We start from the raw sequence: 17,138 nt of genomic DNA, 5'->3' as shown, positions 1-17,138 counted from the left end.
GACATTTTAAATTATAGTACTTTTGTATCCTATTTAGATAAGAGGGTAAAAAACCATGCAAAGAGCAATTTTAAATACTAATAAGTTATAAAATAATGGCTTAATTACTTCAAACAAATCTTATTTGACAAATGTTGCTGAATCTTGTCAATATCTTTTTCTCAGATGAAAGAAAGATTATGAGGACATATGTATAAAATATGTAAATTTTTAACAAATCATTTTTAGAAATGACTTTCAAGAATATATCAACACTGTTTTGTGTATAACATAATGTTTTTTTGTTTGTTTGTTTTTAGTGCTGCAAAGTGGGATCTGCTCTCTCTAAACACTATAAGGTTTACAAGCGTCCTAATTGTGGTCAGTGTTGCTGCAAAATAACTGTGTGTCGCTTAGGGGAGAATAACAGAATGACATATTTCTGTCCTCACTGTCAGAAGGAAAATCCTCAGCATGTTGACATATGGTGAGAAATCTAATTTAAAGTGTTCTGTTTGCCCCACTTCTCTTAACAAAAGGGCTATTAATAAGAGAACACAGCTGAAGAGCTATCAGGCTATTAAGAACAGAACATAACTCACAAGTATTTGAAGGCTTGGAAGAAAATAGTAAATAATATCATCCAAAAACCAGAATGAGCTGGAGATGACTTATGAGCCTTCTCTGATTCTGCAGAAAAGCTGTAAGTTTGATGTTAATATCCAGGCTTTGGCTTTTGTCTCATTTATAAAATGATTACCGGGAAGTGTAGTTTTGTCAATAATTGGAAAAATGCAACTACTTTCCAGAGTTCTTAATTAATAGTAGAAAACATTAGCAAACTCTCTTTACAGAACTGCTGTCTTCCTGGTGAAGCAACCAACTACTTATTAAACATAGATGCAGTGATTCAGCCAGTGGCTGAGTCAGTCTGTTCCCATTCTGCATTCCAGAGCAGGGAACTCACCACTGGGTGGGTTCAAGGACCCACTGGCTCCACTGCGAGAATTGAGCTAAAACTGTGTTGATCTCCTGACCTGCAAAAGCCCCTGCTCTGACCCGTGGAGCACAGTGGTACTTAGGGCCTCCTGAAGTAGGTATCAGTTCAGAATTAGGGTCCTGTAGTCTGCAAAACGTTTGCTGAGTTCTTCCCCAGTGTACACTTACCCTGGTAAGACACCTTAGGTCTCTTTGGGGAAGGCTGGGTGAAATATTAACCATATAAAGGAGCTGCAGGATTTGTGATTTTAAGTCAGAATAATCAGTACAGACATGAAGCACATTAAGTGCTACAAGAGTGCAGGGACGTTAGCTGTTTATAGGTACACAAAAGCTTGGGAAAATCTCGTAGAAAAAGTGTAATTTGATATTTCTTATAGAGATATAATTTTGGCTAAGTAAATGAGCAAGCAGACATTATTTAATTGGAAAAGCATTGCCACAAACCTCAAATCATTGATGGTAACATTGACCAAGCCACGTGAAGACTGTAAGCTGTTAAATAGGAAAAGCTAGTTTTACTGTTAGGGTGGGGATAACCGGTCGGAACCAGTAGTACTAGGAATGGTTCATGTCTCACTTAAATCAGTAGATTAAAGACTTTTTAATTGATTATAGCAATGTTAGGATAGAAAATGAAGAACCACACATAAGGCTTGTGTAGTATAATGGGCAAGAGATGGTTACTAGGCCTGAGGTCAAGACACTGGAAATGGAGGAAAAAATAGTCACCTAAAGCCAGCAAGAATTATGACAGATTTGATATGTGGGGTAATGCAAAAAGTTCCAAGCCCCCAAACAGAAATTTTCACTTTACAGCACTGGGAAAGATGGGTGGAATGGAAGAGATAAATCAAGTTTTGGATATGTGGACCAGATCCATATATGGTAGATGATGAAGGCTTGATGGTTACACCTGTGTTGTTGGTGGAAGTATTAACACAGGATTGATTCCCTGGAAAAGTATAGAGAAAAGAAGCAAGGTCTGAGCTTTGGAGGTATCCCTAACTACACAGTAGGATGGAAAAGGGCAGAGAGGGAACAGGATGCGGTGGTTGGAGACAGGAGGGTAAGCAGGGAAATACACGTCTGTGAGGAGGCCTGGGAGGGCGGAGGCACCGTTTTGTCTGGGGAGCTCAGGGCCCTGGGACGGGAGTGATGTGGTCCAGGTCCCCATTACGTCTCCATCAGTATGTCTCCAGCTGTCTTTTGTTTTTTCTTCCTTGTTCCTATGTTTCATTTTCTTCATCACCTTTTGTTAACAATTACTTTTCTCTAAACCATGCTATATTCCCTTTTTTTCAGCTTCCTCACCCCATTTTACTATCAGAGATCTGAAATATGGTTAGATAATGTTTTATTACACAAATATAGGGGTTTCTTATTTTTAATATTACATTTATTCGATCAAAAACGTATAAGAGTTTCTGGCAGAAGACGTTCAATATATATTCGTCTACTGAATAAGTGATTAATATTCCGTATGTATTTGTTTTCTATGAACTGATAGCTTTTGAAATTTTTAAAAATTCACATTTTTCCAGATTGTCAAATAAGCAAAGGCCTTTTGAAACTAGGATTCAAAGCCTCAAGGGTTCCCTGAAAGAGTCTTGGAAGTCACCTGTGAGCTGTAGAGGCATGGTGCACTGGACATGTCCTGGGCTCTCAAGTCCCTTCCTCCTAACCTGGTTCTGTTTTATATGTTGGCACCCAGCTGAAGACTTATTGCAGAATAAGTGTGTACATAATAAAGCATTTGAAAACAATTAATATTTGCCCCACTCTTAGAGATTTCTACAAGTAAGTATATTCTAGTCATTGTCTGGATGAGCATTTGAGCACATTTTATATTGACGAAACTTTTTTTGTTTCAAAGTCATTTCAAATTCAAATGAAATATTAAAAGTCCCCATCATAATGATCTAAATTCTTGTGTTCCTTCAGTCACTAAAAATTTACTTCAGTCCTTCCTGAAGTCCTACCCAGATTTTCTAGTCTGTTGGTCACACCGTACTTTGCATACCTGTACGCGTGTATTGCTGGCTCTTCTTTACATACTAACTAGCAAAACCTATGTGTGTGAGTATTGTTTCCATGAAGGGAAACTGCATTATTCTTTGACTTTACTGGAGTCTTTATAATTTCTTTCTCACTTTTTCATTTTTCTGCTGTTGACTTTATTAGGGTCTGCAATACATCAGATGCTGGGATAGCACAGAGAAAATAGAATAGTAACTCTGTGACTAATACGTTCCCGCATGGTGCTGCTGCTCCTTTCTCTGAGGACCACCAGCCCTTAGGTCTCCCTCAGCTGCCCCTCTACCAGGCTGTTCCTGGGTAACTGGTGAATGGTTCATGTTTGAATGGACTTGGGGCCCCGGTCATGACATCCCCTAAGCAAGGAATGGAGCGGCATCTCGTGAATTGGACGTTTGAGACAGTCCACCTGCTCCCTGACATCACCAGGGCATGTGGTCCCTGGGCACTGAGCAGGTGCACGGTGGTGCTGGCAGCACGTGGGCCTTGCCCAGAGAGAACCCCAGGCCTGACTCCACAGACAGTGCCCTCCACCTCGTGCCGCTGGAATGACTGCCTCCATCCTCCACGCTCCCCTCCCCGCTCCACAGAGGACCACACAGCAAGCCACGGAAGCTTTCTGAGTGTCTGGCAGATTTGCCTCTGCAGCAGGGCCTACAGGATGTGTTGACACACTGGGTATGAGGGAAAGTGCTACAGACGGCTCCCAGGTTTCTTGCCTCATCAGCTGAGTGCATGGTGATGCCGTTTACCGAGATGTGACAAGCCAGCAGGATTGCAGATTGGGGGCAGGGGTCTGGACTTTTATCTTTATAAGTTTCCTGTGGCTGCTGTAATAGGTTACCAGTAACCGGATAGCTTAAAGCAGCAGCAGTTTATTCTCTCATGGTTCTGAGTGCCAGCAGTTTAGCATTATTCTCACTGGGCCAGAGTCACAATGTGGGCAGGCTGTGCACCCCTAGCCCAGCGGCTCTAGCGGGGAATCCATTCCTTGCCTTTTCCAGCTTCTGGTAATTCTAATTTCCTTCACTTGTGACTACATGATCCCAGTCTCTATCTTTCCCTTCAGTTCAGTTCAGTCCAGTCGCTCAGTCGTGTCCAACTCTTTGCGACCCCATGAATCGCAGCACGCCAGGCCTCCCCGTCCATCACCAACTCCTGGAGTTCACCCAAACTCACATCCATTGAGTCCGTGATGCCATCTAGCCATCTCATCCTCTGTTGTCCCCTTCTCCTCCTGCCCCCAATCCCTCCCAGCATCAGAGTCTTTTCCAGTGAGTCAACTCTTCTCATGAGGTGGCCAAAGTACTAGAGTTTCAGCTTTAGCATCATTCCTTCCAAAGAATACCCAGGACTGATCTCCTTTAGAATGGACTGGCTGGATCTCCTTGCAGTCCAAGGGACTCTCAAAAGTCTTCTCCAACACCACAGTTCAAAAGCATCAATTTTTCGGCACTCAGTTTTCTTCACAGTCCAACTTTCACATCCATACATGACCACTGGAAAAACCGTAGCCTTGACTAGACGGTTCTGCATGTATCAAATCTCCCTCTGCCTCACTCTCTCTTAAGGATACTTGTGTTTGGATTAAGAGATCACTCTGATAATCTTTTGGAGGTCATTATTCAGCCTACTGCAGACATGTTAAGGTTGAAGTTCTGGTGAACTGTCCAACTGGAGACTGAAAATAATTTATTACTAGATTATTAAGACATGGAGCAGTTAGGAGAAAATGCTTCCAAAGCTTCTGTATGTAACAATAAATATCCTCTTATGGTAAATTTATAGGATAGAAAATGAAAATGGTGAAAAGTTGGAGCACATTAAAAATCTGAAGGTTATTTAAATTTTTTGTGCTTTACTTAATTATGAATAAATGCATGATGCTGCTGCCTCTCATAGTCAGTAGAGGGCAGGGATTAGGTCAAGTAAATTCTTTAGAAGGTCTGATATAGGAATAAGAAATATTTTTTAAATTTATTAAACTATAGTTGATTTAGAGGGATAAGAAATATTGAATAGCATTAAAAGTCAAGGTAAGTAAAGATAAAAGAACCATAATGAGATGTGTCTCACTTTCAGGTTTTCTTATGCTATTTATGATTTTACCAGACAAGTCTGAATTTAAAACCTGTTATAATTATATGTAGGGAGCAATATATTACAGGAGACAAGGCTGGCTACCTTTGAAAGTCAAAGAAGTCATGTTGTGAAATGTAAGGTACAAAGCCTTTACTGGAAGAGTTTTTGTTCAATATTAATGTTTGGACACATGAAAGGAATCCATGCCACTGCCTTGGTTGCTAAGCCATGTGATGTGCTCTGTAGACCCAGAAACGTGCTACAGAGCAGGACTATATCAGAGCTTAGAAAGGCCCTTCCTTTAACGATACAGAGTCAATTAGGAATTCAGGGTAGAGAGTCATAGTTTACGTCTGTGGGCAAAAATCGGGGTTGGTTTTACTGTTTGCTTACTAATCTCTTAGTTAGATATCAACATGAGAGAGTTTTATGTGAAGGGAAATAACGTTAAGTATAGATATCTTTCCCATCATAATAGATTGTAGATCAACTAATTGCCACAGTGCTGAGTAGACATTGTTGAGAAATTCCAGAGGCACACAAAGTAAATGTGAAGCTTTTCTCATCTTAACCGTCATTGCTTTAATTTCTACATAACTTTTTCCCTCCCTAATTTGGTTGGATAAAGATAGTTTTGCTTCAGGAAGAGTCCCACTTACTTTAAAAATTAGTTCAGAAATGCTCCCTAGTGGTTAGGTCAACTGCTTTTAGTTGGTTTAAAAGCACACATACTACAGTTCTTTGACTGTAAGTCTTTTGTTAGTTCTGTCTTTAACAGCAATCTTCAGGACCCAAGTGAAAACATTCTGAGACATAGAACTTCTAACCAATAGTAAGCATGTAGCATTTGGGTATTAGTGGTTCTGTAATTGTTTCGGGTACTCAGAATGTATAAGAACAAGGCCGTAATAAAAGTGTTAATGATTAACTTTAGGACAAATTCTCTTCCAGCATGCTGCCAGTTAGAAACACCACAGTCAATTGGCCTTCTAGTAGAGAGCGTCATCTTATGGACTGTGTGGCCCAGAAATCTGAAGAGCAGTGGACATGTGAGGTCTGTACTCTAATAAATAAGCCGTCTTCTAAGACATGTGATGCTTGCCTGACTTCAAGGCCTGCAGGTAAGACTGAATTTTGATTCTGAGTTCCTGCCATTTCAAAGAGGATAAATTACACAAAGTCAAGTATATATCTTGTTCCATTTTGATATTTCACAACTAACTAAAATGCCTTCTTTCTGAAAGGTTTTAAAGAATTGCCAGCCTTTGCATGTAAACCATGCTAATATTCTGTTGAGCGCTTTTTTTTTTTTTTAAACAGGGAGGGAAGACATGGTATGTGACTTTGTATCTCAAAAAACTGAGACGATCACATCTGTTCTCTGTTTCTAATGAATTATTCAATAAAGCTTTGTTTTATGCAGATTTCAGCAACTTTTGAATTTGTTATTCAGTCCAAGTGGTTCATAAATTGAAAGGGAGGATTTCTGTAAGAATATCTTTGCAGGTGGAATAGAAAAATGCTGAATTTTCTCCTCTTTCTTTATCCCTCCTACCCCTTGTTATTAAAATCTTTACCCAGACAATTGTACTGATTTCATTCAAATCCTTCAAAATAACTCTTCATAGCTCACAATTTCATGCGTTCAGAGAATGTAAAACCTCAGAGGAAACCTGTGATTAAGAACCATCTCATTGATGTGGCTTCTATTGTGTTCTTTCTTTCTTCAATTAGAGAGGAGAAAGTTCATTCTTGACTTCTGGACCCCACATTGTGTGAGCTGTCATATTGTGTTTTGTTCTCTGGGCCAGAGAGGCAGGCATCACCCCTTACAGAGCTTCACTGGGAGCAGAAGGAACTGTGTCTCCTATTTCTGGCCCTCCCTTCTTCAGTATCATTCAACAGAGAGCCCTCAGAAAATCACAGTCTTAGATTTTCACGTTTATTTTGACATTCTGAAATGCCTTTACACATCTTAATTATTTTCTTGTTATTTTTTCTGAATATGAAAGGCATATATCTCAAGAGCAATTTAGAACAAATTACAGTACATATTCTAAAATTTTAAGATGCTTTCTTGAAACATATTTAATAAATGTAAATCTTTGTAATTCATCTTTACTTTTTTGTAATGAGCCTTTCACTTGTTCTTGTCATTCACAGACACATTCCTGATGATCTAGATACAGGCTCTAACTGCTGATCTAAAGCTTTGTGGGATGTCCCCTGTTAATTACACTGCATTAATATTTGGTCTGATAGTTGCAAAATTGATAGCTCAATAACCTTTAAATGCTAAAACACAAAATAAAGCATAATAAATATAAATCTTTATTAAACCCACCTCTGAGTCCCTGGAAGTTGTTGAAATTTTGCACTTCATGTAATACTTTATTTCCTAATCAGAAGGTGGCTAATTCTGGATTGCTCAAGCTAACTTTGTATTATTAGTTATATACATTGAGTCACTGTAATAAATGAACTGAATGTTTTAATCAGATGAAAAGATGTTTCAAATAGTCAGTGTATTTAAAGGGATACTATAGAATTACTTGTCTCTTTTTCCAGATTCAGTACTCAGGAATGAGGGAAATCCTATTGTCTTTAACAACTTAATGAAATACCCTTGTCATAGCTTTGGAAAACCAAAGGCAAAAGTGAAGATCAATAGGAAAACTGCGTTTGGAACTACAACTCTTGTTTTGACAGATTTCAGCAATAAACACAGTGCTTTGAAAAGAGAAGAAAGCCACAGTCATATACCAGACGGGGAGTTTCCAAGCCCTCCTCCTAACGTGTGTGGTAGTGATACACTGAACACCTCCAAGGAGAGAACAAACTGTAGAAGTCAACCATCTGACAAAGTAAATATATCACCTATAGTCTGCTCTCAGTATAAATTATTTAGTCCAGCACATAAAAAATTAAAAACAACCCACTACTCATCACCGGATCTTAAAAGTTGCAACCCTGGATTTTCTAACAGGTATGATGCTTCTCACCTTGGTCTTTAAGGTATTTGCATAAAGTCTTAAGGATGAAGAAGAATCATCCGTTGCTAAGGAAGCCTAATTGATCTTGGAAATGTAAATCAAACCCAGAAAGACTTTTACAGTATTCAATAATTTGCATCCCTTTCTTCCTCTAGCTTATAATACTACAGAAGGGAAGAGAATGAAAAACAGAATTTCCTCCATCCATAGGAAATTTGGTTTTGTTTTTTCTGACTTAACTATATACATGCTTAATACAGAATGTTTGGAAATATTGGAAAGTATGAATACAAATAGTTAAATCCCCCCCAGTCATACTGGTTATCAGTCTCCACTGTTAGCAGTGTTTTATTTTATTTTTTTTAACTTTTCTTCCAATGAAATATAGTTCTTCTAAAAGGGAAACTGTTCATTTAGTAAATGTCCTCTGTTCTAAAGGAGAGAGCTCTGAGACATTTTTAGTGACATTTCTGCTAAAGAAAGTGGCTGTATTTCAAACAGCCAAGGAGAGTGGCAGTCATTGTTTCAACCAAAAAGGCTTGGAAGAGCATGTGTCCTACTTTTGGACATGAAATTAAAAGGTTGTAATTCCAGTTAATGAATACTACCAGACCACATATGTTTTTAAGAGACTACTAGCTCGACATTCAGGAGAAGACACCAATTGCTGTCACCAGAGATACAGTGACTTTAACAATGTCATCCTTGTTCCTTAATGATTATTGGCAGCTCCTCCTACTGTTCTTCTCCAGCCTTATTTAATATTTTGTCTGGGGCTCCTGATGACCATAACTCCGTCAGGGAGAGACTTTTCTCCACAATTTTCTTTTCCTTCAGAAAGCAGACATTGTGTATCCAGCATCTTTGCATGAAGGGAAGGGTATTTTAAATGAAGCGAAGCTCATCTCCCACCGGTCTTCTTGCCAGTGGGAGATGAGCAGGGGAAGGGCTGCTGTGGGTGGGCTCCGAAGTAACCTCAGGAGGGTTCTGGTTTCCACCCTCTCCTCTGATTAGCTGTGTCTTTGCCGATGGAAAGATTCTTCCTCTGGGTAGTGAGGCAAAGGGCCACCGGTGCACACACCTAGAGTAACCTCCGGGAGTCCTTGTAACTTATTTCATAACAGAATTCTGAGATGACTTTTGCTCAATAGATGCTTTAATCGCCAGTTCCCCATACTGGTTCTAAATTTACCACCAGTTCATCTTGATCAATTATTCTTAGCTAATTTTTTGTTGTTCTTCCTAACCACTTATTATAACTTGTTTGACTTTTGTCTGTAATACTCATAAAATAGAGACATTTGAGTTAAGTTATGGAGGGGAAACTTTTCACTGCTCATTCAGTACACCATCTCTTCACTTAACGCTAATTAACGTTTCATGATGAAAGTTCATGAAGGAGCTAGTTAAGAGGGTCCGAGTTGGGAGGCTTTCCTGAAAGAAAATAATTTTTGAACAGCCTTTTTTGTTGTGTCCCATAAGTGGAAAGAAGCAGATGTGATTGTTTAAAAATATTGTGGCTGTTTTTATACTCAGATGAAGTATCTTGGCATATTTTTATTTCCTTAGTGCTTTGTAGAAAATCTCAGACAATTTAACTAATGAATTAGGGATTTAAAAAACATTAATGTAACCTTAAATTTAAATGATTTCTTCATAAGCCATTAGTAATAGGGTCATATGATTAATCACACGCACACAGCATTACTTAGAAACACTGCTGCATGCGAATGTGTTGAATATAAGAACCCTAGGAATGCGACTCTAAAATCAATCAAGATCAACTAGCAGAATAAATGTCAAGTGATGAAATACATTCACCCAGCAGCCCTTCTGCACCCAGCTACTTTACAAGGAATAAATTGCAAATTACTGTCATTTATTTCATTTTTCTCCTTGTCTGACAGCTACAGTGTTCATCTTGTGGACAAGATGCTGAGCAGAAGCTCACAACATAATAGGATTAAAGCAGGTGGTCCACTCAGAGAAGTGATAGCCAGTTCATTTTTTCTTTAGTAATTATATGGTAATTAATTTGCCTTTTGTTCTTTTAATTACTGATCTCATCACCACATGATACATGCTATGTTGACAGGGCATATTTTCAGATTTCAAATTGGTCTTTAGACAGATTTGAATTGAATCCAGCTACTGGATTATAAATTAGATAGTTGAACCAATTTTTAAGCAGTTAAGAATGATTGTTAGACAGTTTTAAGTCTTTGATCCAATTATTGTAAATACAGAGCAAAACACAGTGATACCACTTCAAAGAAATCATACATGTGTTTTAGGTTGAAGTTTTTCCTGAGCTGATACAAAGGCTCATGTAGATGAGAGAAATGGAATAAAATCAGTCTGCTGCCATCAGGGTTGCCAAATTCTACCTCTAATCACCAGTGAAGCACTGACACCTTATACATGCATCTGGGTCACCTTTTGGGGTTTTCAGTCCCCAAGAATGTCAGAGTCACCTGGGAACATCCAGGATGAGTCCTTTAACCTCTGTTTGTTTGTTGTGATCCTTGAAATGCTGCTGCTAAGTCGCTTCACTCGTGTCCGACTGTGCAACCCCATAGACGGCAGCCTACCAGGCTCCCCCGTCCCTGGGATTCTCCAGGCAAGAACACTGGAGTGGGTTGCCATTTCCTTCTCCAAGGCGTGAAAGTGAAAAGTGAAAGTGAAGTTGCTCAGTCGTGTCCAACTCTTAGCGACCCCATGGACTGCAGCCCACCAGGCTCCTCCATCCATGGGATTTTCCAGGCAAGAGTACTGGAGTGGGGTGCCATTGCCTTCTCTGCCTTGAAATACTACTGAACTACAAAATATACATTCAGTGAGGCTGATTAATTTAAAAAAATTAGATAATATTTTTATTATAATCACCTGATCTGTATAATAAGTTAAATCTTGATAAATTGGTCATTGAAAAAAATACCCACTTTAAAATTAAAACCTGTGCTTGGTAATGTCCTCCTTCTTGATAATAGTTTTTGTCTGATCTGTTTAATATTATTTGAACAACGCTTATTGAACATGTTCAGTGTTTATTATTAAGTATTTATTGAGAACGTACTGTGCATTATAAGCATTACAGTTGATTTAATGACTTTTACCTCAGCAAACTACAATGAGCAGAGCTAAAGACAGCCCACCCCCAGTTTTAATAAGTAAAGTTTTATGGAGACAATCCCGTTTCTGGTTGGTTTACATATTCTCTCTGGCTACTTTTCATGATAAAACAGCAGACTTGAATATTTTGCAACAGAAACCAAAAAACCCATGAGCCTAAAAGTATGTCCCTTCTGAAAAAATTCACCAACCCTGATCTATTATATTGACCATTTATGCCGTGCTTAGGCGTAGAGTTGTGTCCGACTCTTTGCGACCACATGGACTGTAGCTCTCCAGGTTCCTCTGTCCTTGGGGATTCTCAAGGTAAGAATAATGGAGTGGGTTGCCATGCCCTCCTCCACTGACCATTTGTAATCCAATATTAATATTTAAGATAACAGTCCTAGTTATCAAAACAAGTTAAACTATTCCATATGCTGTTTACCCAAGAAAACGCTTTGCTACATTATTGAGACTTTTTAAAGTAATGATGGAAAGAAAGAGGAACCAGAATGTCCTCAGTTAATGGAAACGTTTAATTGTCTCAATAAACTGAAATATCTTCAATTAATCAGAACATTTAATTATTCTGGGTAATGTTTGTTATCATGAAATGAAGATTTGTCGTGTGTCTTTGGAGCCTGTGTGTTCTTGGTCGCAGTAACTCGGTACTCTGACATGTAGTGTGTGTATATTCAGTCTCTGGGGTTCTGATTCTACAAGCCATCTGGAGTAGAGGCCAATGATTCTGAGGAGCTGCCCAGTAATCCTGATGCTTCTGGTCAATGGGCCACACTCAGAGGGCCGGGATAAGATAGCATATGGTGTTTTTTAATTTATCTTTGTACTAAGGAAGAAAGGGAATGGAAGACAGAAATGAGGAACTTACATGAGACACTGGAGTCTTTCCTTCCTACCTTGATCCTATCTTCCACCATGCTCCTCTCCAAAATAGCTTTACGAATAAGGGAATCTAAACCTCTCCCTGGATTTGTGAAGCTGGAGATTTCTAGGTTGAAGCAAATAGGTTCAAAAATGTTTGATTGTTAACCCCAGCCTTCCAAATAATAAAATTATGTTTGCATGTGTGTACTTTTTTAAAGAAAGCATCAGTTTATTTCCTTCTGTTAAGATTTTTAACTTTATTTTCTCCTCCTCTAAATTTTTTGTAAGCATTGTTTATTGCCCTCTTGCTTTGATTTACTCAACTTCTCTACCACTATCCAAATGTTTAGCTTCTCTTGAAGTTAACATTTTAATATTTACTCTTTGGGAGGCACTGATGAAACCAAAGGAGGTGGAAAAGAGAAGTCTTTTGCCCTCGCCTTCTTTATTTCTGGTTAGTTTTCCCTGTGATTCTAAATGATAAGCCACCATCCCCCACACTGAAAGTGCTGCCAACAAAATACCTGCTGGAGGAGTATGTCATAACAACAGTTTCTTCACAATGCCCACAGCTGCTTTCATCTCATAGATGCCGCTGCACAAACAGCTTCAGAAACTACCCTCAGGATGTTTGAGTCCATTTAAAGCAATATAGTTAAATGTCTTTTATAAACAAATGTAGACCAACTTCATCACAAATTAAAGATCCCTTGTATGTCAATTATATCTCACTTGAAACTGGAAAAAATATCTCACACTCTGAACATTTTGATTAGATATGATGCCTTGAGATATTATAGGAACGAGTATGTGAAGCATATAGTTTAGAATTTATAAGTATTTTTTTAAAAAATCACCTGAGAATGGTATTTTGTTCTTCAGAAATTAACAAAAGAAAGGAAGAACTATATCATTTAAAAATTAAAAATTGGGCTATTAGGGAAAGGGCTTCTGGTTTTAATAAGGGCTCTTTTTCTCTTCAATTAGTTTATTAAAAAGACTGTTATAAAGGCATTATTAAAAATATGCAAAGTATAAAAATTAAATCATGAAGCTCCTTTTTGAAGAGAAAATTCCACATACAGTGGAAGGCCAGCTTCTGACCTTTATACACTGTATGCTGGGATAACCTCCAGCTGCTCGTGATCTAATCATGGGGAAGAATAAAGCTTCCTTGCTAGCTTTACAGAATACACGTTTCTGCTCTGGCAGCAGCCTGCTGAAATATGATTGCAACTATTATGTAGCCTTGATCAAAGCAAAGCATAGAAAATTATCTTTAGAGTGGGCAGTAGAAAGAGTGATCTCTTTGGCCTTGTCAGAGCCATTGATGACAGTCTGCTACCCATGAGAAAATAATTAGAGAAAATTATGACTCTTGCTCGTTTGTAGGTCAGGGGGCTGTTGGACTTGAGAATATGTTAGGGGAAATAAAAGTGGCCACCCAGTCATGTTGGGTAAGAAAATAAACAAATGTCACAAATGAAAACTAAGAAGATTGGATGTGCAAGTCAGCTGTTGTTATTCTTGAGAAATGTGAATTATATGTCTAATTTAAATTAAATTTGCATAAATAGGTACCTTTGGAAGTAAATTAGAATTACCCGGGAAAACCAAGAATTAGAACGACGTAAGAGTTGGACACAACTGAGCGACTTCCCTTTCACTTTTTACTTTCATGCATTGGAGAAGGAAATGGCAACCCACTCTAGTGTTCTTGCCTGGAGAATCCCAGGGATGGGGGAGCCTGCTGGGCTGCCGTCTATGGGGTCGCACAGAGTCGGACACGACTGAAGCGACTTAGCAGCAGCAGCAGCAGGAGTGTATGTAATTAAGTGAAGTTGACCACGGTCCCTTTTTGGCAGCATTTCTCTGTACAGGCGGGATTCTAATGTGGAGGTGAGGTGGTGTGAATGATCCCTTTTAGCCCTGTCGTGCTGCAGTTATTTTGTAACTTGTCATTACAGTGAACTTCAAAGCAGTATGACAGATGGTCCTTGCTTGTTAAATGCCGGCAGTCCCCGCTGCAGTAAACACGGCCGCCCCTGCGCTCTCCGAGTGGTGAGGAAGAGTGGAGAAAACAAGGGCAGGCACTTCTATGCTTGTCCTCTAGCAAGAGAAGCACAGTGTGGATTTTTTGAAGTACGTGTATGATTCATCAAGCTCAATGATTGTGTCACTGAACACTTAGGCCACTAATATGTAGCAAATATCTGTCCATTTATGGTTTTATCTTTAAATATAAAAGCTATACTGGTGTTAAAATTCAAAGGTGTTCATCCCAAAAGGAAAAATTAATTCAATGACAGCTATTCCATTATTAGAGTATATTTGTAACCACCAGTACAGGAAGAAGTATCCCTTGGTTTACAGAGAGAAAAGTAATGGAGTCGCCAGGGACTGATAATCCAAGATAGATATTTGCTTTTCCTGACTGCAGAGTGACATCCAGACCTTTGGTTTATGCATTGAGTAGAGGTACCTGGGAAACAAATTTACACGCCCTGGGTTTACAATAAGCTTGGCGACTCCTCCTACACAGGCTTAGCCAAAAAAAGTGATGACACAGTAACAGTTTAGATGTAGTGATTCCCCAGCCTTTCAGTCTATGAGTTTGTCCCTCCGAATGACTATGAGACAGAAGCCAGGAATCTGGGTCCCTTAGGTCAGTCTTGCTTCCTTCCTCATTGTGAGCCTCATGCTGCTGACTGTCATCTTAAGGTTTAAAGATACGTATTCTCCCCAACTGCTTTATCTGATGAAAAACTGGAAAAAGAAAAGACGAATCTGTTTCAGTGCTGGAGCAGAAGTTTGCTGGTTGGGCTTACTGAGAGAGAAGTTATCTGTCTTCAGTATGGTGCCTTCCTAAGGAATTCCCCAGGGAAGATGTGATCATGATTTCAGAGCCTAGCCCCTGCCGGAGATGTGACTCCATCCTACTCAATGTACACATCTCCCCTAGAAGCTTGTATAGACTTACTGGAGAAAATATTAACAATATTCATCACAGTCTTCTTGGTAACTCTCTTGAGGCCAAAATTAATAAGGATAAGAATAATACAGTGGAATCTGGTAGTAATTAGTCTGGGTAATTCTGTATTGGATTCTTTTCCTAAGAGAGTAAGAAAGTTTAGTATTAAAGTCATAATAAATCTTTGATCTTAATAGCTTGAACTGAAACAGATCTATAGCAGGAACATTGCTGATTTGCTTTACAGTGAGATTTTCAAAAAAGTGAAGGAACTTCTGTAAGTAAGCCTTTGGAAGAAGGAGACTTGGAATTATGAGAATTTCTCGTGTGGTTCAGGCAAATTTGTTAGAGAAGCTACTTATAGGATATAAGGCTTTTAAAGGGCAATAACTGATGACTTACATGTATCTTACAGTGTCAGATTAGTAGGAAAAGGAGTGGAAACAACAAAGTACTAATCAAGTACATCTCATCAGTCTACCTCCATCTAAACTTTGCAATCTGTTTCTCTCTAGTGGGCGGATTTGTCCTTCCCATTCTGCAACCATGGCAAACGCTCCATCATGAGAACAGTGTTGAAGATTGGACCAAATAATGGAAAGAATTTTTTTGTATGCCCTCTTGGGAAGGAAAAACAGTGCAATTTTTTCCAGTGGGCACAAAATGGGCCAGGAATAAACATTATTCCAGGTTGCTAAGTTTCTAGTATTTGAGAGCTATTCATTTAAGTGTGTCATCTTTCCATTCAAAAGCTGTGTATATTTCTTTTTTTGCTTGATGAATGCTATATGTTTCATCAAATATACAATATATTCCATTTATAATGTATGTTTAACCTATTTAGTTATGACAATAAAGTATTTTTAATATGCTCTTGGTCTGTTTTAACTTCTTTAGGGAAGCAGTAATTTTTTTTTCTTTCAGGAGAGGAGTGTGCAGTTCAATAAAATAATGTGGTATTCTGTCTGTGATGAATAATTTCTCATGTATCACCACTATTCATAATATATGATTAAAGGAACTTCTTGTTTTCCTAAGTGAAATGTAAGAAATGGGATCTTCTTTATAGAAAATATTTTCTTTCTTTTTATTCTATTCAACAAACATCAAGTTCCTCAAGATGCTAAAGACATGCCGAACACATGTATAACTTCAAACACATTTTCGTGAAAAGCTATGGGGATTCAGAATATAAAAGTAACATTTAAGAAAAGAAGAAGTCATCTGTATATCTTTAAAAGAGAAGTTGGTTTAAACTTTTCTGCTCGTGATTTAATACCTGTTAATTGCTTAAGTTCATTTCAAAAGCTTAATGTGCTATTATTTTTTTAATTTCTAGTTTTAACTCCCCTCTTTTTAAAATATTTAGTCTAGGTATAATTACTTCCCAAAAGAAAAGAAAAATATTAATCTCAATGCATTTCTGCATGTTTATGGAAAATTCCATTCAGAGCTGGTTCAATCTATTTTAAAGGATAGCGTGGAAGATGGCTGGAACCTCACGCCCCTTCTAAAACCAAATAGTCCCTGCAGCACTCTGGAAGTTAACAGCATACAAAATTACCAACAAGGAAAGAGCATATTTCATCACCATGTGCTTTAAACTTTACACTGAAGAGACACAGAACCAACCTAAGATCAGTGATCTTCATCTTAATCGTGTAACAGGGTAATTTTAGAGCTCAATTGGGCCATTGATGGTGTTAGTGACTGATGTGAAGGACACAAGGTGTGCATTCAGAAAGTAACTACATGTTGATTGTACAACAACAAGGGGTAAGGCCTATTGCAAACCAGGATTCCATAAATTCTAGTCCCCCAAAGCAACTAATTATGAGGAAATATAGGCAAATGAAATAGTAATTTTAGAGATTATCTAGTAAGAAATGTGCAAGATTTATATGAAGAAAATTTTACTGACACATCAAAGAAACATGTCTAGACAAGACAGCATCTTGATTGAAAAGGATGGGTGTTTAAAAAAGGTCATTCTGGAAGGGGATTTAACTACCAGATCGGTAGCACCATTCCAGTATTCCTCTCCACCTGTTACTATGGCCAGGACGACAGAGGCATCA

At 38.4% G+C, this 17,138-nt stretch overlaps 1 protein-coding gene across 4 annotated transcripts in view; it reads left to right on the top strand.

The window, feature by feature from the left end:
- NEIL3 (nei like DNA glycosylase 3) overlaps positions 1 to 15,906 on the top strand; it is a 527,805-nt gene extending 511,899 nt beyond the window's left edge. For all 4 annotated transcript variants that reach the window (XM_070364103.1, XM_070364102.1, XM_005887169.2 and 1 more), the window contains 5 exons: positions 300 to 466; positions 6,049 to 6,218; positions 7,666 to 8,083; positions 14,057 to 14,231; positions 15,576 to 15,906. In XM_070364103.1, the coding sequence (XP_070220204.1) occupies positions 300 to 466; positions 6,049 to 6,218; positions 7,666 to 8,083; positions 14,057 to 14,231; positions 15,576 to 15,758 (1,113 nt within the window). In that variant the 3' untranslated portion in view covers positions 15,759 to 15,906. The remainder of the gene's footprint in view (positions 1 to 299; positions 467 to 6,048; positions 6,219 to 7,665; positions 8,084 to 14,056; positions 14,232 to 15,575) is intronic.
- The last annotated feature ends 1,232 nt before the right edge of the window (positions 15,907 to 17,138 follow it).

The sequence above is a fragment of the Bos mutus genome, chromosome 27, assembly GCF_027580195.1.
Source record: "Bos mutus isolate GX-2022 chromosome 27, NWIPB_WYAK_1.1, whole genome shotgun sequence".
Taxonomy (NCBI): Eukaryota; Metazoa; Chordata; class Mammalia; order Artiodactyla; family Bovidae; genus Bos; species Bos mutus.
This window is presented reverse-complemented; position numbering and strand designations above follow the sequence as displayed.